We start from the raw sequence: 25,304 nt of genomic DNA on the forward strand, positions 1-25,304 counted from the left end.
CAATTAAGTTATGCTTATTGGTAATATCCATGCATTCACTCGGAGAAGGTAATGGCACCCCACTCCAGTACTCTTGCCTGGAAAATCCCATGGACGGAGTAGCCTGGTAGGCTGCAGTCCATGGGTTTGCTGAGTCGGACACGACTGAGTGACTTCACTTTCACTTTTCACTTTCGTGCTCTGGAGAAGGAAATGGCAACCCACTCCAGTGTTCTTGCCTGGAGAATCCCAGGGACGGGGGAGCCTGGTGGGCTGCCGTCTCTGGGGTTTCGCAGAGTCAGACACGACTGAAGTGACTTAGCAGCAGGCATTCACTTGGAGCCTTCACAGGGGAGACAGTGTGGTGGGGGAGAGGTATCAGAATTAGTGTCAAAGAGAGCACTGAGTTAGGAATCCCTGGACATAGACTGTCATTGCATCGGTGTCGCTTTTATAGAAGTGCTGATTGTGTCTTTTTCTCTACGTGTGTTAGTTTTTTAGAATCTAGTTATAAGCTTGATTACTTCTCTGACAATGGTATTTAAAATGGAAAAACATAGTAATTTATTTCTAGTAGACAGAAATATTAATGTGACAAGCATTAATATTTTGTCTAGTAGACAAAAATATTAATGTGAAATCATATGGAGTTGATTTCCACATTCTTTTTAGGCTTATTCAAATGAATAATAATCATTCCAAGTTAAAATTTTTATTTTAACATAGGAAAAACTCTTTCTCCTCTTTGGCTCAAGCTCATATGGCTAAATGAGACACTACATATTATAATGTAATAGAGATGCCAAGAAAGATTAGCTTTTAAAAGTGACTATATTTTGTTTGTAATACTGAACTGTCTATGTTTACTGTTCGCTGGCGAAAGTTTACTTGTCATGGTATGGATGCTTATCCCATTGCTGCAAACCAAAGTCCTTGCTTGACTGGCTTTCGTGGCTCAGTGTATCTTCCCCTGTCTTGTAACAAGAGCAGCCAGCCTTATCATTGATTGTGTTGCTTTCTGGATAAGAGCCTTGTTTATCATATAACATTTTGGGGGCTCCTCCTGTATGTCAGGCACTGAACTTCAGGGATGATGTTCTTGCTGATTGGGTGGGATTAGTACAAAGAACAAACATAGTTGGCATTAAAGTGGTCCCTATCTAGTGCTAATTCCAGTGTAGCATTCTACATGTTTTAACAGGGAAAGGTGTGCAGAGGATCTTATGCACTTATAGAGGGAGTACTTTAAGCTAGACTTAATGAGTCAGAAAGGATCTTCCCTAATAGATGCTTGGTATTCGTTGAGTGCAGACTCTTCTGTCAAACCCTTGGGATATAAAAGTGAAAAAGATGCTCCCTGGCCTCAGGGAATTTATAGTCTTATAACTCAGATGAGTAATTAGACAATTGGAATACACAGAGGGGGAATGTGATCTAATACTGTGGGTCAGCCTAGGGTAATATGTGTCTATATAGGAGAGGTGCTTCATCTAGTCTTGGTATGTCAAGAAACGTTTCCGGAAAAAATAGTATTTATTTTAGAGACTAACCTGAACCTCAAAGGCAGAGAAGAGAGACACACTGAATTAAGTGGCTGCAGATAAGACTGGAGAGGTAGACACAGCCTAGATTATAAAAAGCGCCCTGAGTCTGAGTGCTGTGCTAAGAAACTGATACCCCCTCCCCCCTGATGGTAGTGAGTAGCTACTGAAGGATGGTAAGCAGGTAGGATAGGTATGATCAGATTTAATTTTTTAGAAAGATCAGTATAGAGATAATTGAGGTGGCTGAGGCTGGAGGTAGACAGAACAGTGAAATGGCTGTTTTCAGATCTTACAGAGGAAAAAAGAAATGGTAAGGGTGGGAAGATGAGGAATGATAACTGGCTGTATGAAGAATTTTACGAGGTAGAACTGGTGAGACGTGATGAGACAATGAGAAAGAGAAAGTGCCCTAAGGTAAGACCCCAGATTCCATCTTGACCATCCCAGCAGATGATGATGCCAGTCACAGAGATGAGAAAATAGAAGAAAGGAAGAGAGGGTGAGTTTGGTTTGAAATACACCAATGCTTATCAGTTCAGTTCACTCGCTCACTCATGTCCGATTCTTTGCGAACCCATGGACTGCAGCACGCCAGGCTTCCCTGTCCATCACCAACTCCCAGAGCTTGCTCAAACCTATGTCCATTGAGTCGATGATGCCATCCAGCCATCTCATCCTCTCTCGTCCCCTTCTCCTTATGCCTTCAATCTTTCCCAGCATCAGGGTCTTTTCCAATGAGTCAGTTCTTTGCATCAGGTGGCCAAAGTATTGGAGTTTCAGCTTCAGCATCAGTCCTTCCAGTGAATATTCAGGACTGATTTCCCTCAGGATGTTTTGATCTCATTGTAGTCCAAGGGACTCTCAAAAGTCTTCTCCAACACCATAGTTCAAAAGCATCAATTCTTTGGTGCTCAGCTTTTTTTATAGTCCAACTCGCACATCCATACATGACTACTGGAAAACCATAGCTTTGACTAGACAGACTTTTGTCGGCAAGGTAGTGTCTCTGCTTTTTGATATGCAGTCTAGATTGATTGTAACTTTTCTTCCAAGGAGCAAGAGTCTTTTAATTTCATGGCTGTGGTCACCATCTGCAGTGATTTTGGAGCCCAAGAAAATAAAGTCTGTCACTGTTTCAATTGTTTCCCCATCTATTTGCCATGAAATGATGAGACTGGATGCCATGATCTTCGTTTTTTGACTGTTTAGTTTAAGCCAGCTTTTTCATGCTTCTCTTTCGCTTTCATCAAGAGGCTCTTTAGTTTCTCTCTGCTTTCTGCCATACGGCTGGTATCATCTGCATATCTGAGGTTATTGATATTTCTCCTGGCGATCTTGATTCCAGCTTGTGTTTCATTGAGCCCAGCATTTCACATGATATACTCTGCATATAAGTTAAATAAGCAGGGTGACAATATACAGCCTTGACATACTCCTTTCCCAGTTTGGAACCATTCTGTTGTTCCATGTTTGGTTCTAACAGTTGCTTCTTGACCTGCATACAGATTTCTCAGGAGGCAGGTAAGGTGGTCTGGTATTCCCATCTCTTTCAGAATTTTCCACAGTTTATTGTGATCCACACAGTCAGAGGCTTTGGCATCATCAGTAGAGCAGAAGTGGATGTTTTTCTGGAATTCTCTTGCTTTTTTGATGATCCAGTGGATGTTGGCAATTAGATCTCTGGTTCCTCTGCCTTTTCTAAAACCAGCTTGAACATCTGGAAGTTCATGGTTCATGTACTGTTGAAGCCTGACTTGGAGAATTTTGAGCATTACTTTACCAGCATGTGAGATGAGTGCAATTGTGCAGTAGTTTGAACATTTTTTGGCATTGCCCTTCTTTGGGATTGAAATGAAAACTGACCTTTTCCAGTCCTGTGGCCACTGCTGAGTTTTCCAAATTTGCTGGCATATTGAATGCAGCACTTTCACAGCATCATCATTTAGGATATGAAATAGCTCAACTGGAATTCCATCACCTCCACTAGCCTTGTTTGTAGTGATGCTTCCTAAGGCCCACTTGACTTCACATTCCAGGATGTCTGACTCTAGGTGAGTGATCACACCATCGTGATTATCTGGGTCATGAAGATCTTTTTTGTATTGTTGTTCTGTGTATTCTTACCACCTCTTCTTAGTATCTTCTGCTTCTGTTAGGTCCATACCATTTCTGTCCTTTATTGCGTCCATCTTTGCATGAAATGGTACCTTGGTGTCTCTGATTTTCTTGACGAGATCTCTAGTCTTTCCCATTGTGTTGTTTTCCTCTATTTCTTTGCACTGATCACTGAGGAAGGCTTTCTTATCTCTCCTTCCTATTCTTTGGAACTCTGCATTCAAATGGGTATATCTATCCTTTTCTCCTTTGCCTTTAGCTTCTCTTCTTTTCTCAGCTATTTTTAAGGTCTCCTCAGACAACCATTTTGCCTTATTGCATTTCTTTTTGCTGAGGATGGCCTTGATCACTGCCTCCTGTACAGTGTCATGAACCTCCATCCATAGTTCTTCAGGCACTCTGCCTGTCAGACAGATCTATACCCTTGAATCCATTTGTCACTTCCACTGTATCTAAATCAAAGGGATTTGATTTAGGTCATACCTGAATGGTCTAGTGGTTTACCCTACTTTATTCAATTTAAGTCTGAATTTGCCAATAAAGCGTTCATGATCTGAGCCGCAGTCAGCTCCCGATCTTGCTTTTCATGACTATATAGAGCTTTTCCATCTTTGGTTGCAAAGAATATAATCCGTCTGATTTCAGTATTGACCACCTGGTGATGTCCATGTGTAGAGTCGTCTCTTGTGTTGTTAGAAGAGGGTGTTTGCTATGACCATTGCGATCTCTTGGCAGAACTGTTAGCCTTTGCCCTGCTTCATTTTCTACTCCTCAAGGCCAAATTTGCCCTTGAGTATTGCATGACTCTTGACTTCCTACTTTTTCATTCCAGTCCCCTGTGATGAAAATGACACCTTTTATGGATGTTAATTCTAGAAGGTCTTGTAGGTCTTCATAGAAGCATTCAGCTTCAGCTTCTTCAGCATTACTGGTTGGGGCATAGACTTGGATTACCGTGATATTGAATGCTTTGCCTTGGAAATGAACAGAGATCATTCTGTCATTTTTGAGATTGTACCCAAGTAGTGCATTTTAGATTCTCTTGTTGACTGTGAGGGCTACTCCATTTCTTCTAAGGGATTCTTGCCCACAGTAGTAGATACAATAGTCATCTGAATTAAATTCGCCCATTCCAGTCTATTTTAGTTCACTGATTCCTAAAATGTTGATGTTCACTCTTGCCATCTCCTGTTTGACAACTTTTAATTTACCTTCTTTCATGGACCTATGATTCCAGGTTCCTATGCAGTCTCCTTATTCTTTCTGGAGCTCTTTCTCCACTCTTCTCCAGTAGCATATTAGGTACCTACTGGCCTGGGGATTTCATCTTTCAGTGTCATATCTTACTGCCTTTGCATACTGTCATGGGTTCTCAAGGCAAGAATAGTGAAGTGGTTTGCCATTCCCTTCTCCACTGGACCATGTTTTGTCAGAAGTCTCCACCATGACCTGTCTGTCTTGGGTGGCCCAACACGGCATGGCTTATAGTTTCATTGAGTTAGACAAGGCTGTGCTCCATGTGATCAGTTTGATTAGCTTTCTGTGATTGTGGTTTTCATTCTGTTCACCCTCTCATGGATAAGGATAAAACTGTATTTTCAGGGATCATTTCTATAATTTGTTACTAGAGAAGTTTCTCTGAACATGTAAAGCACCCAAATGCTTGTGGGATGATATAAAAAATATATTTATTTGGGAACACATATAACCTTTTAACTAGTTGGCATTTAAAATTATTCTTGACTGATGTTAAAAGTAGTTTGGTGTGTGTGTTAGGTGAAGTGGTTCTGAATAACAGAACAGTAGTCTGGATTACAGGTTGAAGCTTGTGTTGATTTAAAACTGGGTTATGGGGAGGGATGTAGGAGGGTTCAGGATGGGGAACACTCATGGCGGATTCAAGTCAATGTATGGCAAAACCAATACAATATTGTAAAGTAAAATAATTAATTAAAAAAACAAAACTAAAAATAGAGCTACCATATGATCTTAGAATCCCACACCAGGGCATATATCCAGAGAAAATGATAATTTGGAAAGATACATGCACCCTAGGGTTCATAACAGCACTATTTACAATAGCCAAGACTGAGAAGCAGCCTAAATGTCCATCGACAAATGAATGGATGAAGAAGATGTGGTGTGTGTGTGTGTATATATACACACACACACACATATATGTATGTACATATATGTACACATATGTACACATATGTACGTACATATATGTACACATATATACATACATATATATATATATATATACACACACACATACACAATGGAATATTTCTCAGCCCCCCCCCCAAAAAAATGACATAATGCCACTTGCAACATTATGGCATTATCATAGAGATTATCATTAAGTGAAGTCAGAGAAAGACAAATATCATATGATATCACTATATGGAGTCCAAAATATGTCACAAATGAACTTATTGGTGAAACAGCTTCATATATACACATAAGAACAAGTATATGTATAACTGAATCAATTTCCTGTACACTTAAAACTAACACAACATTGTAAATTAATGATATCTCAATTTTTAAAAGTTAAAAAAAATAAAACCATACAAAAGAGAAAAAAAAAAACTAGGTTATGTATGTACAAATGATAAGTGATGCATTCCTTTTGTTTTGTCTAAAGAACCTAAAAGGAGTGGTCATTATCTCTAGCCCTGTTCATCAGGGAATTGTTCTGTCTGGAGGAGCCAGCATTAAATAAGCATTCACAGATTGTAGAATAGATGTCAGGAGAGGAGCTAGGCTACAACTCATATACTTTAGCAGATTCATAGACAAGCGAAACAGTTGTGAACCTTGGTATACCCATAATTGAACTTAAGAGCAAACTTCTCCCAAGTATGTGATGGCTTTACATGTATAGAAACACGGACCATGGGAAAGATTTGAATGTTTTTTTAAAAAAATTCATTTATTAATTTGTGTATTAGTAAACGTTAATTGCAAACCTCCCACATGCTAGGTCGGGCATTGATTAGGTGATGAGTTTATGAACCTGCTGCAACCCCTGCCCTTCCTGAACTTGTAAGACAGTTCTTTAGAAAGACACAACTATCTTTCTAAAATGTGACATCTTGCCTCCATCTGCCACCCGCCGCCACCCTAGTCCAGACACCTTCTTAAAGCTCATTGTGCTTCCCTCTACATGCTTCAAACTCCTGTTGCTACCAACTTCTGCAGAGTCTGGTCTCCCTGAACCCCTCCCCACTTGGAGCTGATCTTGTGCCATTTTGTCCCGACACCATGCTGGCCTGCATTTAGTTCCTGTAGTGGATCCTTCTGTTTCCTTATTGCCTCTTGTCTGGCTGTTGCTTCTGCCTCAGCTCCTCTCAACCTTTGTCATCCTTCAGAGCACAAACTTCAATGTCACTTTCCCAGAGAGGCTGTCCCTAACCTATCCTGACTAAAGTGGGCTCTTGTTACTCTCATTACTTCTTTCATAACACTAATCACAATTCGTATTTAAAAGGTTAGTTTATTTGTTGGCTTATTTGTTCTGTCTTCCTGCAGCAGATTCTTAGGCTTCACAAAGGTAGGAACCATGTCTCTCTTGTTCATTGGTGACTTCCAGCATAGTGCCAAGTTAAGTGCCAAGTAAAATGTTTGATGAATGGCTGAATAAACTCAGTAATTTTAATTCTTACTATAGTGGTGTTTTAAGAACTAGGAGTGCTGTTTTGAAGATCTTCAGCTGGTTCATCTGTGGTTCTCAACTGGCATGTGGTGGGTATAGGTGAAGCTTGCTGCAGAACATCCCACAGTGTACGGAGCAGTTCCCACTCCCACCAGACAAAGAACTTTCCAGCCCAAAATGTCAGTAGTTAAAGGCTTGAGAAGCCTGAAGTAGATGATGACTGACTGTTTTACTAACCTCCTTGAGCCGATGGCTGAGGTCACTGGGCGAGTTGTAAGACATTGGAAGGCTTTTAGTTTTCTTGTCTGTAGAGATATGTCAGATTTACCTGGTACAACATTGGATGGCCCAAGCTCTATGAATAAAGTTATTCTCAGCTTTTGTCTCAGCCCTTAACTTCAGTCACTCATATATAAGCCTTGTTTTATGTAGAGTTCAGATAGTTTGGCCGAGTTATAAGTGAAGTTAAATTTGTAGCAAAGTTCTCTTGAGTATTTTATTGGAGAAAGCCTAAGACCAAGCAGTTATGGAGTAATTTGTTCTAAAAACATGACTAGTGATATAGCAGTTAGTATGCTTGTATACTCTTAGAAATATCTAGTAATAATTTTTTTTCCCTTTTCTAGCTCTTTATCTTGAAACCTTATCCCTGAAAGGGCACCTTTAGTTAGGAACAAAGAAACCTTATAAAGAAAGTATTTTGACTGATTTAAGCTTTATACATCTTAGGAACAAATGATGAGAAAGAAACAAGCAATGCATCTTGATGCAAGATATGTCACAATGGTGGAGAATGCATATTACTACTGCAACCCACCTCCAGCTGAAAAAACAGTGAAAAAGAAACGTCCTCCTCTCCAGGAATATGTCCGGAAGCTTTTGTACAAAGATCTCTCCAAGGTTACCACCGAGAAGGTAAATTTTAATGAAATAGAACAGTAGTCAACTTGAGATTTGTGGTAGTGCTGAGCTTGTATATTAATAACATTCAACCAAATTAATTCTTTTTCATCCTAATGATAATTGTACTGATGGAGTTCACTTTCTTTGTAGCCCGCACCAAATTGTTCTAGGTCAAGGACAAAATATATTTCAGTTTTCCTAAATCAACTCAGTTTATCAATTGCTTCAGTGCCCCACAAAGTATAGATAAGAAATGTAAGTAATTTTCAATATTCAAATCTGTAAATGGAGAAATTGAAGCAGAGCTATTAAAGTCTCGGCAGTACAGTGATTGATTCCATGTAAGTCATCACTAGAGGGAATTTATGTGATGATACTTAGTTTATGGGACATATGTTTTGTTTTCCTTTTTAACCTAATTAAAATGGTAATTCTCTTCATATTTACTGTTGATGCTGTGTATATTTGAAACTATTACTTAGTCTCTGACACTCTAGTGAATTTACCTTTAAATATTTTGCTTCAGTACCAGTGTTCTTAACCTTTAGTAGGTTTTTGGAGGCCCATGATCCTCTGACATTTAATGATTTTAAATCTCTGGACCTGACTGTATTTTTCTGGAAGAGGGTCTATAGCTTTCTTTAGATTCTCAGCAGGGGTCGATTTCCAGAAGAAATTAAGAACCACTGACCTATTAGCTTAATTATTATAGTTACCTCATTGGAACCTTCACTTCTAAGAAAGACATGTTAAATAAACATTTCTTGGTCAGCTCAACAAGTTGAAACAACATGGTATGGGACTTTTTTCTTTTCAGAAAAAAAAACAAATTAAATTCTGGACAGAGGAAACCTATGGATAAGAGGCAAGGAATAATACATGTGTCATAAGTGGCTGGGGTAGAAGGTGGTGAGGAATGATAGTGCAACTTTAAACATCAAAACCACCTTCAGGGAGCCAGAGACAGTAGTTGTTTAAAAAAATAGGACTTGAAAGGAGCTTTAGAATTGGCTAAAAGTTTGAAAAGTGTGGAATGTTTATGTATTTGAGATGACATGAACGCTTCCATCAAAGCCAATACAAGAACATACTTAGTGCTTGAAAGATGGATTGTGGGTATAGAATAGAGGTAAAAGGACTACTTTACAAGCTGCCAACAGTATCTATTTTCTTTCAGAATAAATGTGGAAAGAACTAGATGACAAGTAGAGCTCTGCTGATTATCTCATTACCAGTAGAGCTTTTTTTAATAGCTAACTTCTGTGGGGTGCTTATAATGTGCCAGGCATGTTCCTGTGTACTTTTCACACTTTAACTTGTCTAACCCTTAGAGCAGACTTACGGCCTAAGTGCCTGTTATCCCCGCTTTACATGCAAGGAAACTCTGTCAGTCTTGATGTTGTGTCCCCATCTTACTACTTAAGTGGTCTTTTAACCAACTGATCTTTAGTTTATTTCCTTATTGGACATTTTTCATTTATATAAAGAAGTGTCTGAGATTATTTACATCAAATGATGCACAAAAGAAAACTTTATTTTTGTTAAGTCTTGGGTATTTCTTTCAGTGACCTGAGTATGAGTGTATACTGTTAGCTTGATCGAAACCCTGGAAACTCTAGGAAATTTGAGGATATTATGAAAGATAAAGGGAAAATGTGAATATATTTTGCCAATAATTAGAAAAATCTTATTTTTCCTATCTCTAAAATGAAGAGGCTGATAGAGAATCTCTATAAAGTATTTTCCATTTCAAAAGTTCTGTGACTGTACCGTCATAATAAAATATCTGTATTATTGGATATGTTGGGCTACTTTGTGCTTATATTAGTAATTTAAATAAAATTCTCTTCATTTAAAGGTTTTGAGACAGATGAGAAAGTTGCCTTGGCAGGATCAGGAAGTGAAAGACTATGTGATTTGTTGTATGATAAACATCTGGAACGTGAAATACAACAGCATTCACTGTGTAGCCAACCTCTTAGCAGGACTAGTGCTCTACCAGGAAGATGTTGGCATCCATGTTGTGGATGGAGTTTTAGAAGATATTCGATTAGGAATGGAGGTAACAAAGACTTGCACCAAATTGAAATCTGTGGACAATTCAGACAGCTTTTAAGTCCTATTATTGAAAAATAAGGATTTGAAAACCTTTCTTTCCCCATATGGTGTCATTTACTGTTACTCTTTTGGAAATAGTGATTTCTTAATAAACCCTACTTGTGTCAGATTTTCTAGTTTCCTCTCAGGCTAATGCTAGAATATTTTTTACCTCTTTTTCTCAATCCAGTTAAGGTTATTTTAGAAGAATATAGTAAATTTTTATTCTTTCTAGGTCACACTTGGAGTTCATGTTATAGGAACTCATAAATTTATTGATTAGGAGAATTGATACTCGATAAGAATTTCTGTAAGCAGCTTGTTCTATAAGCTTGTTTCCTTAAAATTCATGGATTACAGAGAAAATAAGTTACAGAGGGCTGATAGGGAGAATTACGTTTTAACTTTTTTCATAAACTATTAATTAATTTAACAATTTAGTTTTAAATTTAATATTTAACATGTTCTATTTACTAAAACATTTTAAAGATAGACATTTTCTGCAGGGATAAAAAAGGATACCTATTATTGGAAAAGAAGAAAAGAACCCATTAGTTTTTCTCTGTTCAGTGAGTGATGTTTTCAAGTGACAGAGATGATTTTTAGCTCTTCTCAAACACATTTCTGTTCATTAATGGAAATCTGCTTTTTTTTTTCTTCCCGCTTTAGGTTAATCAACCTAAATTTAATCAGAGACGTATCAGCAGTGCCAAGTTCTTAGGGGAACTTTATAATTACAGAATGGTGGAATCGGCCGTTATTTTTAGAACTCTTTATTCTTTTACTTCATTTGGTGTTAACTCTGATGGCTCTCCAAGTTCACTGGACCCTCCTGAGCACCTTTTCAGGATTAGACTGGTGTGCACTATTTTGGATACCTGTGGCCAGTACTTTGACAGAGGTTCCAGTAAACGAAAACTCGATTGCTTCCTTGTGTATTTTCAGGTATACAAATTAAAATATGCAGTTGGCCATCATATAATGCATTGCTTGTGTTACAAAAATATTAAAGCAGTGGAAATTCCCTGGTGATTCAGTGGTTAGGACTCTGCACTTTCACTGCGGAAGACCCAGATTCAATATCTGGTTGGGGAACTAAGATCCTGCAAGCCACACAGTGTAGCCCCCACCCCCCCAACCCCCCCCCAAAAAAATCAAGGAAAAAACCATTAGAGAAGAATGCTGTAGCATTCATATATTATGTATAAGATATATTCATAGATTAGATTTATTCTTGTAAGGCTGCTTAGCTTTGGATATCTTAAATATATGATGTGTTCTATCATAAACATTCTGATTGCATTTTAAGTTTTGTGATTAATCATTACTTTGAGAAATTATTTTGGTATAGTTTATAAATTTGGTATAGTACGGGTTATTTTTTATTTGGTACAGAAAATCCAAAGTGTAATGTTTTTACATTTGATAATATTCTCACTCTTCTGTGTTCTGGTTTTATATCTAAAATTAATCTTCTAAAGTTTTTTTAAAGAGGAAAAAAAATCCCATCATTAACACTACAAGAAATATTTATTCATTCTTTGTTAAACTCTTGGATTGTGCTTTCCACGTCTTAAGTTATTTATGTTAACTTGTGATTTAGAGCAAATACAATGTAAGTTAAATCAGATAAAAATACAGAGACATTTCTACAACTTCTTTGCAGTTTGTGTTCCAAAAGTTAGCTTGTAGGTTGGTTGTTTGGAATCCAGTCACTATTTCCCATTAAATGCAATGTTAAGTGCTGTTAGAGGGGCTAGCTCCTTATTGAGTTCTTCAGATGTTACTGAAATAAAGTACCAGTGGTAGCATTCAGTTCTGTTTGATCATTCTTTTCTGTATAATCTGTTGTTAGAGTTGTTTTCATTTATCCATTGATGAAGAAAATAAATTTAAAACTAAAACTTGAAGAATCAAAAATACACCCAAATAGTAGCTGGGGTTAGGTGGGAGTAACTACTCTTTGGGGAAGAGCTGTTTTTTAACTTTCTTCTACCACTGTACCTTTGCATTAAAGGATAACTTGTTATCCCCTTATTTTCTGAATTGATGAGCCAGCAATGGGGAGGTGGTGTTGCAGATTTGTGACTCAGATTCCTTGTTGCATGGAAGGAATGCCTTAAGTTGGAGACAGCCTGTATTGTAAACAAATTTTGCCGCAGAATGTCAGCTGCCACTGTCAGTGTCCAAAAGCAGGGCTCCTTTGAGAAGAGTATCCTTCTTTGCACTCACTCTGACATCACTGAGAAAAAAGAGCCACTCAGAAATATTCAGAAATAGGAAGAGACAAAAGTATTCTCCACATGGTTAACAGCAGGACTGTGTGGCAAGGATATACTTAGAGCATGGAAGTAAGAAGTAGGTGAGGCCTGGGAGAGGTGGTCAGTGTATGCTACCTGTAATAGTGTCCAGTTATGTACTGGAAATCAGATAGAAAGATCCCCTGCAGCAGTGGTTCTAAACTTAAGTGTGCACACACATTGCCTGGGGATATTTTTACAATGCCCACACTGTGATTCAGCTGGCCTAGGATGGGGGAGTTCTAAGATTCCATATGTCTAACAGGCTTTGAGTTCCCACACTTGGAATAGCAGATCTAGAACAAATTGGAGAGGATGATTAAACACCCAGAGAAATAGCTGTTTATATACAAGTAAATTTGTGGGTTGTGCTTTTTAGTTAAACTTGAGAATTACAGGTACAAAATAGAGGGAAGGATCCAGGCTAGAATATGAGAGGGAATATATCTGAACAGTGCCATATACACAGTAGATGTTCAATAAATGCTTGTTGATTTCTGATTTTTATATATTCAGTAACCCTGTCTTCAGATACTTTGACTCTTTAAAATATCAAAGCAAGTAGTATAGAGAAAATAAGTAACATTTATCAAAACCATGGCCTTAAATTTGGTTGTTTTTGTAAAATTAAATACTTAAGCCCTTTTTGGGGTATGGGAATGGAGTTTCTGCCTGGTTTCAGTACCTGAAAATGTATTTGGTGTTTATTTATAATTTTTCCTTGCTTTTAAAAAAGATTACGACAGATACAGTAAAAAAATGTATTTAAAGTTACCAAATGGCTTAGAAACAGACTAGATGGAGGGAAATAAATGTGTTACGATCATTGCTATTGACCATTAATAAAAGACATTGTAGGTGTCTTGTACAACTCTTTAGCTTAGTTGTTATAACTAGGTGAAGTCACAATACAGATTATTATTTTAAATATTTTGTTATTAATTTCTTATAGCTAAATTTATTTTTCATTTGTTATCAGCGTTATGTTTGGTGGAAGAAAAGTTTGGAGGTTTGGACAAAAGACCATCCATTTCCTATTGACATAGATTACATGATCAGTGACACACTAGAACTGCTAAGACCAAAGATCAAACTCTGTAATTCTCTGGAAGAATCCATCAGGCAGGTACACGACTTGGAACGAGAATTCTTAATAAAACTAGGTAAGCAATTAATTACAGAGAGAAAGTAAAGATGGTATTTGGCAGATTGTTTCTAGGATTTGCTTTATAATGTTTTCAGTTAGCTTTTACTTTTTGTATACTTTTAATTTTTTGATGTTGAGTGTTACATAATAGTGTTAGGTAAGATCTGGGTGGCTTACTTCTTCATTAAATAATCCCAAATTAGAGGAAAACAGTCATGTAAAACTTGAAACAAATGATAGTGATGGAAAAACAATCCTGTCAGCCTCTCTTAATTTTATAGTTTTTCATTGCTAATTTAAAAGTCTACTTTTGATTAAAACATCTCATATACAGTATATATTTTCAACAAACACGATTTCCTAAGACAGAGCAGGCTTGACACTATATTAAGGGAGTGCCAGTTAGAAGTTTGAAACTATCCTACAGAATTTCAGACCCTTGTCACTAGGAGAGTTGTCTCTGTTTTAAAGACTAGAGGACATGTGAGAAGCATGCTGCAGGAGAGTTGGTCTCTTTACTAACTCAATGTCCTTTAGCTGTTGTTCTGGAAGAAGAGTTGGTAAGGAACTGTAGAAGCTGACTAGCCTTGCCAGTGGAAATAATTGGAATGAAGTGGGGCCTTTCCAGTGTGGTTTGCTTGCTGATAGTTCTTACAGGTTCTAGTCATTTCAAAGTGACATCATTTCAGCCTATATATTTAGCATTTATTAGGAGATCCTTACCATGACCAGTTGTAATAATTGTATAAATTTACTATGTTCCATATCTGAGAAACCACTTTTCATGGCAAAGGCACTGGTGATTCTTTTCCTCTAAAACTATTTTTTCATATTACAGCCAGCATATTAATAGGGTTTCTTTCTCCAAGGCAAACCCTTTTTTGAAGAATGTGATTGCTGTTATCTATCTGAGCATTGCTTTAAAGATGCTACTGATTATGTAACTATTCACTTTCCTACTTACCAACCCATAAAGACACATGTGGCTCTTTTTATTGTTTAACTTTGTCCCAAATAATCCACTTTCTTTTCCTTTTCAGATTTCTAATTGTATACAGTGATTATTTCAAGCAGATTGTTTATCTGCTTGTTTATTTCATTTACTTTGTATGCTTTGAAATAGTCTTAGTCTTGTTACCCAAAGACTTAAGAATGAATGGCACTCCCTGTATAGTGGACATAAGGAAATACTAATTGGATTACCCAATTGGGTAGCAGTAAAGAGAGCAGTATGATTTATACCTTATAGAGCGAAGAATTAAAGAACTTGAGGCATCTTTTGAAGAATCTGTCCTTCTTTAGAATGTGGAAAGGAAAAAAAAAAAAAGAATGTGGAAAGGAAAAAAATAGGCCATCATTTGCAAATCCAGTTCTAAAGATGGTGTCAACTAGGATCATTATGCCCCTGAGTAGACCCATTCTCCTTCTATTTTAGAGTCTAAATATCAGAGAGAGGATACACATGAATAAATCTATATTAAATCTGTTTCCTGTTGTTAAACCATAAGATGATACAGCATCTTGCCTTTGGTTGTTTTTTGTTTTCAAGCACTTGCAAATTTATTATCATTCTAATTTTATAGCAACCCAGTGCTAACTTAATAGAATTTTCTTATATTTAAAAAACCATTTTAATATTATTAAAAGTAATAAAAATGTTCACAGGAAAATTGAAAAATGCCAAGAAGACAAAAATCACTGTTAATTCGTATGCAAGGATAATCACGTTATTAACATTTTGATGCATGTTCTGTTTAAAATTTTTTTCACATGTTTGCAGTTTTATAACTGGACTTTTTTCTAATATATTATGAAATTTTCTGACAAAATACTTTTCTAAATCTTTAATTTTAAAACAGCAGTCTTGTTTTCCTTTGTGTGAATGCATTAATTCTGTTTGACATTTGGGTTATTGCTAATTTTGCATCACTATAAATAACATTGTTATTTTTGTGTGTATATTGATTTTCTCAAGGTAGAGAGAATTACTAGCTCTATGACATTCTCTTTAAGAACAATGGTAGTAAGCAATGTAATATAATTCTGGTTTGGAAGTTCTAGATTATATCATAAGGAACAGAAATGGAGGTAATGAAAATGAAAAAAGTCATATGAATAAATTGCTTATGCAACAGAAGAGTATATTTCATAAATTAGAAATAAAATTAGCAGAATAAAATGCCCAGAAGTCATCCCAGTTAAATATAAAACAATTTAGTGTATGATGAAATAGGAGTCTTAAAATAGGATAAGAGCAACAGGTGAGCATTTGGGAGGAAAATTGATACAGAGCCACATCTTATATCGTCAAACTCCAGATGTATTAAAGAGTTAAATATTTTTAAAAAGTTAGAAATAGATCTGATCATCAGATATTTAAAGAGGTGTTAATTTTCCTAAATTTTAAAATGATACAGGAAAGTACACATACGTTGATATATTGGGTGTTTAAAACTTTTGTACAATGAAAAAAATAAGTTTGAAGTGAAAATAGCTCCTGTGCCAAGGTATCATCATTTACATAAAGAGCACAGGCAAATTGATGAAAGTAGAACACCCAATAGATGAATGAACGTAACATAAATAAGTGAGGGCAAAAAGAGTTGGTATTTTTATTAAGTACTATCTCTTTCCCAAAATTAAAGTGGAAGGTGTTGTTCATACTTAACAAAGGAGTTAGGTAACGCCCAAATCAAAACACTGGGTTAACCGATCAAGCCAGAATTCAAACTGCTCTTTCTGACATACTGGGTGTGTGGGGGAAATGCTCAGCATGTCTAGTTGAGCAAAGAAATAACAGATGAAAACCATTTGGAAGAGAGGGAGTGTTATTGTTACTGTCTCTGTTAAGAACAGGAAAACTGAGGCACCAAAGTAGCTCACATTCAAGAGAACAATATTTGACTTTGGTCCAAGTACACTTCATTCTGACCCATACTGTAAACATTTTGTTCTCTAGGTTTTACATTTTATTAACTCCATGTCCTTTATATGTACATTTTTATCTGCCTTGCTTATTTTAGACTGAGTGTGTCCTAGAGGTCAGCAACTGAATAGTTTATTATCCAGCTTAGAAAATGCAAAATATGTTTATAAACTGCTTTTGAAACTAACTTGCAATGCAAATGAAAATGTGTTAGAAATAGTAGTATTTTCCTTACAAATTATGGCTATCAAAACAAAGGTACTTACCACTACAGTTCTTCCCATGACATATATTTTAGTGTTTATAAAAAAGATGTAATGATATATTGCTGCTGCTGCTAAGTCGTAACCGTCGTGTCCGACTCTGTGCGACCCCATAGACAGCCTCCTACCAGGCTCCTCTGTCCCTGGGATTCTCCAGGCAAGAACACTGGAGTGGGTTGCCATTTCCTTCTCCAACACATAAAAGTGAAAAGTGAAAGGGAAGTCGCTTAGTTGTGTCCAACTCTTAGTGACCTCATGGACTATAGCCTACCAGGCTCCTCCGACCATGGGATTTTCCAGGCAAGAGTACTGGAGTGGGGTGCCATTGCCTTCTCCGAATGATATATTAAGCCACGTCAGTTTATCAGTGCTGTGGTATTTTTAGGTTTATATGGTCCTGATTTTTAATTTTTTGCCTTTGATAGCATAAAAGCCCAGTATTTTGCTTCTGTTCAAATAAATACATGAATAAAATAGTGAGTTAGTGGTATCAATCGGAGACAGCAGCTTTTTCTATCAGTATTATTATATTTTTTCAAGATAGATTTGAGATTCATCCATCTCTCCTTACCTTTTTAATTTCTGAACTTGATTGTACCTACTTTCATCACTTTGTAGTCTCTGTTTTTGTCAGTTCTTAATTAATTGCTTAGACTTAAGACACTGGAGTAATTTTTTGCTGTTGATTGTGTTAGTTTTTCAGACTTTCTGGACTTCAGTATACCTCATAAAATGAGAGGGCTAAATCCCATCATTACTAAAGTTTCTGTCTGCTCTAACTGTGTAAGATTCTGTGAATAAACAAGGGTTTACTAAACACCTACTGTGTATTTATCAATATATGGCCTCTAATAAGTTTTGACTATATAAAAGAAGTTTTTTGTTCTCAAAGGCCTTATACTGTGACATAACGTTTATTGAAATCATTAGAAAAACCATCGCATGGTGTATATTTAAATGCAAAGTGCTATGATCAGTTCTCCAAGTAGCTTTAGGAACAAGTAGGAGGAAAAGTAACACTCGTTGAGTTTATGCACGAAAGGAAACTTAGACTGAATTTGAAGAATATATAGGATTTAAAAGAGCATATTGAAAGATAGTCTATATTGAGAAGCAGTTTGATGAACACGATCCCAAGGAAGTATGCTTTATGATACAGAAGAGTCTGCCCCAACTGCAGGAGAAGGCTTGATTAAGACTTGGAAGTGTGGGGAAAAGTTGGATCATATGAGGCTGTGGAATGTGCACCTTCAAAGTAGAGTGTAGTTTGGAACTCAGATGATGATAAAGAAGAATTTACACTGCAGTGAGATGTGGATGAACGTGGGAGGTGGCCCATATTCACACCAGGGCGTTGCCTCTGGAGGAGCACACTGTTAGGAAGGGAAAAACAGCTCTGTGATGACACCCATGTTAGAAGTGTCACTGTGTATCTGCCTCCTCTCAGTCTGAATTTGCAGATATTCAAATTAATAGCCAAATGTGATTTCTGCATTAAAGCAATGTAATTTTATTGTATCTTTAAGTTTTTAGAGATTCTTAAAATGCCATTTGATAAAATATGTGACCATGGTTGCCTTGGGTGTGGCTAAAGCTGCACTATATGTGCTGCTGTTTGTTCATCTGAGACTGAGATAGTTTGAAGCTCTGAGAAATTAAAAAGAAAATTGTGATGTTTTGGGTTTTTTTGCTAGTTTTTAAGAAATGTATCTGTGCTCCTTTGTTGAAATAAAGGACTGTTAAGTTTTTTAAATGGTTCTTAAAATAGCTTTAAATTCTGTTCTTAATTTACTGAACTGAGAACATGACTGTTGAATTATCTTCATATATACTTTAAATGGTATAATATTCACTGTGGAAATTTTGCCTTTATCTTGTTTTGTAAAGTCTTTTTCTACTTTCTTCTCACTTCAAGGCCTCGTAAATGACAAAGACTCTAAAGATTCTATGACAGAAGGAGAAAATCTTGAAGAAGATGAAGAAGAAGAAGAAGGAGGAGCTGAAACAGAGGAACAATCTGGAAATGAAAGTGAAGTGAATGAGCCAGAGGAGGAGGTGATGACTTTTATTTATAGCAGATAGATAACATTTGTGCAAGAGTATTTGGGTTATATGAACCAAAATTTTCTTTATAAAAGAAGATCTTCCTCTTAGTTTTATTCGAGTAAATGTAACTAGTAGTTCATGTCTACTATAAAACTGCTGGATTAATTAAGAGGGGTTTTGAGGAGTAAGAAAATACTGATCATAGGATTTTTAAAAATTACTAATAAGAGCATCTTTAAAGAGTAGTTTTAGGTTCACAGCAAAATTAATGGGAAGATAGCAAGATTTCCAGTATATCACCTTCTCCTATCTACTCACACAATCTCCCCCAATCAGCATACCCCACCAAAGTGGTACATTTGTTAATAATGATGAACCTACAGCAACACATCATGACTCTTGACTGTTGACTCTTGGTGGTATACTTTCTATGAGTTTAGGTAGAACTATAATGACATGTTAACCGTCAGTATGGTTAGGATTTTTATTTAATAAGCAATTTGAAGACAAAAAATTATTTGATCTGCTCTGTGACTTAATCTCATTTTCGAATGTGGACTTTTTAACCTATGGGTTTTATGAAGAAATTGCTGACTAGATATTAGTAACTTTCTTTTCCCCAGATCTGATAGTATAGGAAATCTGAAAATCATCATGTACCATCATCTTTGTTGTTACAAGTCTGTTAGGCCAGACCGTATGAAATGACTATTCTACCATTTTGGACCTACCTACCTGTCATTTTTATATAGGATTCAACATAATAGTTCTAATTCTTTCCACTTTTTTCTTGTAAACCTGCTCTAAGTTTTAAAAATTCCCCCTGAAAGATTAAGTGTCTGGGGTTTGCTTCATCATCTGGAAGTAGACTGGGCAGTGAGTTAGGGATGTAGAAGACACTGAAACTGACCGTTAGCTGATCATTGTTCAGTTGTGTAATGAGTAAGTAAGGGTTTGTTACGCTGTTCTGTCTCCATTAATATATATTTAAGTTAGAAAGTTAAGAAAATGGAAAGTCAGGTAAGAATAACAATAACATACTGATGAATAAAATTTATACCTTGAAATTAGGACCTTTTCACTTTTTAAGCTTATAATATGACATCATGTGTATGGCTCTTTGTGCTTGGGTGCTAAAAGCATTTAGGAGAGAGTGATCATAAGTGTGATTTTAATTAAATACTGAGAAAGTTTAAATGTATAATCAGTACAGTGTTTTATGGAAATGGAATTTATTAAATTTTAAAGTTTTGATTTATAGTAAATAGAATGCAAATGTTTAGAGGTTATGAGTTGTTTAATGTGTAAAGCAGTATAGATTATTTAAGGCATTCATAAGATAGATTCATGAACTGGGTTATTTTTGGCTGTGCTGGGTCTTCATTGCTGCACATGGGCTTCTCTAGTTGTGGTGAGTGGGGGTTGTTCTCTGGTTACAGCGCGACGGCTTCTCATTGTGGTGGCTTCTCTTGTTGCTGAGTGCTGGCTTTAGTGTGCACAGGCTTCGTAGTTGAGCTGCTTGGGCTTAGTTGCTCCACAGCATGTGGGATCTTCCCAGACCAGGGATCAAATTGGTGTCCCTTGCCTTGCAAGGTGGATTCTTAACCACTAGACCACCTGGGGAGCCCTAAACTAGATTTTTTAAAAGCTTCATTTAGCATGAAAGAAAAACGACCTATGCATGCATACATGCTAAGTCGCTTCAGTTGTGTCCGATTCTTTGTGACCTTATGGACTGTAGCCTGCCAGGCTCCTCTGTCCATGGGATTCTCCAGGCAAGTATACTGGAGTGAGTTAAATGACCCATAGTTTAGGGTAATTAAGATTTTCTATAGTTAGAAGTAAAAATCCCTAAGTCTTTGTTTCTGTTAGCCCTGAGGGTCTGTAGCTATTAATGAACATTTTGTTTAATTTGACTACATAGCAAATAGCTTCGCTATTAAAAATGAATGATTGTATAAAAGGCAGCTTGTTTGTTTGGCTTTTAAAATTGGCTGGGCTTCCTGTGTGGCTCAGCTGGTAAAGAATCCGCCTGCAATGTGGTTGACCTGGGTTTGTTCAATCCCTTGGTTGGGAAGATCCCCTGGAGAAGGGAAAGGCTATCCACTCCAGTAGTCTAGCCTAGAGAATTCCATGGACTGTATACTCCATGGGGTTGCAAAGAGTTGGACTTGACTGAGGGACTTTCACTTTAAATTTGGCTAGCATTTATAGGCAGTGGAAGTGCATCTTTATACTGGGTTTTTTTGCTACTACTTTTCCCCCAGTTTTATTGCGATATAGTGGATAATATTGCATTAGTTTAAGGTGTACATACAACAGTGATTTGATATATTTATATATATAGAGAGAGAGGCAGAAATGATTACCATAATAAGTTTAGTTAACATCCATCACCTAACATAGTTATAAATGTTTTTTCTTGTAATGAGAACGATTAAGATCTACTCTCTTAGCAGACTTTAAATAAACAGTACAGTATTGTCATCACTTTTCTCTTTCCAACCTGACAGCTCCCGTAAAGTAGATATAAATAAGCTGATAAAAATTTAGAACTGGAATATATTTCTATAATACATTTCTTTTTTTTTTTTTTTTTTACATGTGTCCTAAGCCTTATCATGTGACAAATGTCACATGTAGGTGATAACTTTCATTCTTTCAGTATGTAACTGGACATCTGCCCATAGTTGGTCTTCCAAATATATTCAGAAAGTATAAACCGTTTATAAACACAATTCAGATTTCGCTTTTACAGGAAAACTTGTGGTGGTTATGAAAAGTGACAGAAATTGCTCCATGTTAGGGACACTCTGGAATTTGTCCCTACCACATTTTCCAGAAGGCTGTGCAGCTTAAAAAACTTTATTCTAGAAAACCATTGTCTTATACGAAATAAGTCTGAAAGCCTAGTAAGTGGTGACTATTCCACCTGGAAAATTAATGCAAGGAAAACTAGCCTACAGTTTTAAGACGGAATGTTTATAAAATTCAAGCATTAAGCAGACATTTCACCATTTTAACATAGCTTGCAATAATGTTGTCGTGTAATTTTCAGGGAAGACGTTTAGTGAAGTTCTCAGGTTTTATGATATCTCAGTAAACTGAGATACTAAGGCAACATCCAAGAAATATAATACATTTCTATGAAGTAGACATTGCTATATTGCTTTTCTAAAAAATGAGGTCATAGAAACATTCAATTGTATAATTTAAATTGGCTTATTAAGTATTTTATAACAACAAAAGGAAATAATAAGTGTTTCGTAATTTAGACTAATTTAGACTATGTAGACTAATATTCCATTTTGTATTTTTAGACTAATTTTATGGCTGTTTATGGATTTTGCACTAATTTGATAAAGAATCTAATAAATGAAACATCCTTAGTAAATGTGACGTTAAAGAATAGCTCACTTTCCTATAGATTCCTTATTTGAATAGTTGTGATATTTTCTCCAAATGCATTTCAGCTTTTAAAAAGTGAACTTTATAATTTTAAAAATTGTATCATTTTAAACTATTTCTTTTCTGGTTGTAAAGTGGATATTATACATAATATATGTGAATTTGCTAAATGGGAAAACAAATTCAACAGGATGACTCCTGAGTCTTGGCTAGGAGGAGATGTGAAAGGAGTATGGTTGGTTTACTTTAAGAAATGGAATTGGAATTGTTACTTTCCCACCCAGGACCACCCTTTCCCATGACTATCCTCCAAACATAGGAGAACATTTTTAGAGAGAGAAGATGGGTTGATTATAAAGTAGTGAGGACAATGTGTAGAATATTCTATAAATACTTGCCTCGACTGAGAAAAGAACAGGGCTGGAGTGGAACTCTTCAGAAACATTGTACTTTTCTTTTCCATCTTGTTCCACAACTCTTCCAAGCTCCGGATGGCCTTTTGAAGTTACTCTTAACACCTCAGTTCAGTTCAGTCGCTCAGTCATGTCCAACTCTTTGTGACCCCATGGACTGCAGCACGCCAGGCTTCCTTGTCCATCACCATCTCCCAGAGTTTACTCAAACTCATGTCCATTGAGTCGGTGATGACATCCAACCATCTCATTCTCTGTCATCCCCTTCTCCTCCCACCTTCAGCCTTTCCCAGCATCAGGGTCTTTTCCAGTGAGTCAGTTCTTTGCATCAGGTGGCCAAAGTAATATAAAAATTGGTGAAAGAAAAAAATTCATGCATTTTAGCTTAGTTTTTGAATAGGAAGTATCTTTCCAGTGTTAAGAAATGATTAATTTTTTTCCAAGAGCCAGTTGAAGTGCATTTCTGTTGCAGATTTAATTTTGAAGTACAGAATTTTGTCAAAAAAGTTAATGCATTTCTATACTATGCTCAAATATTTCCACTTCAGAAATTCTAAAAGTTTTCAAATATCTGTAAAGTATTAATAGTTTAGATTATTGAAATTAATTGCTAGGTATACTAAATGTATTATAACAAATTTAAATCATTTGTTTCTCATAGGAATTATTTCTCATTCACTTTATTTCTCTCAGCACAATGAAAAGCAGCTGGGTTTAGTGCAGTTTTTTTTTTTTTTCTTTTTCCTTTAACTTTTATGGAACAAAGTGGGAGTGAATTGTGTTGAAAGCTTCCTCAGATGGAATGCTGCCACTGTGTGGCTGTATTTTTTGGTTTTGGTTATGGTTTCTTTTTTGTGTCTCTTTGAAAATCCATTGGAGTTCTGCTCAGTCTTCCATTTGAAGAGGAATTTTGGCTGATAGACAAGGATGTGGGGGTACTGACAGGAGAGGATAGGGGAGATGTAATACTTGAAAGCCACCAGCAAGGGGAGTCAGAATGTCTAGCTCTTTGGCTTAAAAAAGCACATGTCCTTGGGCAAGTCATTTAACTTTTCCAAGCATTAGTTTTTTCACATATAAAAATGAAGACAATAAAGCTTATCCGTCCTTCTTCAGAACTGGGTGAGCAACAAAATGCTGTGAGAGTACACTCCACCCTGAGATGCTTTATGCAGTGAGATACTTTATAAAATGTAGTGTCATTGTTTTCAGATGGTAATGATGTTAAATTTGAATTGTCAGTTTTCATTGCAGAGTTACATGGGTGTTAAAGAATTGCTGTGAGAAAAATCAGTCTTAAGTTTGTTGCTGCTGCTACTGCTAAGTCACTTCAGTTGTGTCCGACTCTGTGCGACCCCATAGACGGCAGCCCACCAGGCTTCCTGTCCCTGGGATTCTCCAGGCAAGAATACTGGAGTGGGCTGCCAGTTTCCTTCTCCAAAGCGTGAAAGTGAAAAGTGAAAGTGAAGTCACTCAGTCGTGTCCGACTCTATCGACCCCATGGACTGCAGCCTACCAGGCTCCTCCATCCATGGGATTTTCCAGGCAAGAGTGCTGGAGTCGGGTGCCATTGCCTTCTCCGTCAAGTTTGTTAGGAAGGAGAAAAATATGAAAGGTGCAAGGAACTTGTTCCTTGTGGAATTCATGGATAAGTTTCTAAAAAGGATCTTTGTATTACTAGGTCAATGGAAGATGTAAAATGGGTTTTTTAGCTACTGTTGTGTAGTAAGAGTTGCCAGCTGATTTTGCCCTACCATTCTAGGCAGATTGCATAACAGGTTGAAACTGGAGAATAAGAAATAATTATACATAAATTTTAACATCTTTTTAAGGCATGTAAAATTATTAGTAAAGTTTTTCAAAAGTTTTAATCTTCTACAAATATTAAACAATTTCAGGAGGGTTCTGATAATGATGATGATGAAGGGGAGGAGGAAGAGGAAGAGAATACAGATTATCTCACGGATTCAAATAAAGAGAATGAAACTGATGAAGAAAATACTGTACGTATCATTAAAACTTTGCTCTTTGAAATTGTACATCATTTTCATAATATTTCAATTTTAGCCACCAAAGTTTTGATTTTTGTGATTATTGAAATATTTCTTTAGAAATTCATTTTTTATTTTCTTATCTAAACACTTTTCTTTATTTGCAAGTTCTTTGAATATTTAATAATGTTATTATTTTACCTAACTCATTCCTTGAGTTATGTTGAACAAGTTATCAATTAGAAGGCTCTGCCATAGAAAACATTACAGTTAGAATTCCCAGTTTGAATTGTTTCTGTTTTGTTTTAATAAGGAGGTAATGATTAAAGGAGGTGGACTGAAACATGTACCTTGTGTAGAAGATGAGGACTTCATTCAAGCTCTGGATAAAATGATGCTAGAAAACCTTCAGGTATTAAATGTTTCTCTATTCCAAAGTACTTAATATAAAATATTGCAGCACACTTGATTGTGATGGGAGAGTCTCTGCTCTCTAAACGTTTTTACCTCT

The 25,304-nt window shown here is 36.3% G+C and overlaps 1 protein-coding gene and 1 pseudogene across 3 annotated transcripts in view; both read left to right on the forward strand.

Annotated features, from left to right (window-relative positions):
- UPF2 (UPF2 regulator of nonsense mediated mRNA decay) overlaps positions 1-25,304 on the forward strand; it is a 95,996-nt gene that overhangs the window by 52,822 nt on the left and 17,870 nt on the right. For all 3 annotated transcript variants that reach the window (XM_061435702.1, XM_061435701.1, XM_061435703.1), the window contains exons 12-18: positions 8,029-8,214; positions 10,061-10,264; positions 10,969-11,244; positions 13,579-13,762; positions 18,851-18,990; positions 24,701-24,805; positions 25,107-25,205. In XM_061435702.1, the coding sequence (XP_061291686.1) occupies positions 8,029-8,214; positions 10,061-10,264; positions 10,969-11,244; positions 13,579-13,762; positions 18,851-18,990; positions 24,701-24,805; positions 25,107-25,205 (1,194 nt within the window). The remainder of the gene's footprint in view (positions 1-8,028; positions 8,215-10,060; positions 10,265-10,968; positions 11,245-13,578; positions 13,763-18,850; positions 18,991-24,700; positions 24,806-25,106; positions 25,206-25,304) is intronic.
- Positions 5,225-5,339, forward strand: LOC133259938 (small nucleolar RNA U3; annotated as a pseudogene).

Source organism: Bos javanicus, chromosome 13 (genome assembly GCF_032452875.1).
Source record: "Bos javanicus breed banteng chromosome 13, ARS-OSU_banteng_1.0, whole genome shotgun sequence".
Lineage (NCBI taxonomy): Eukaryota > Metazoa > Chordata > Mammalia > Artiodactyla > Bovidae > Bos > Bos javanicus.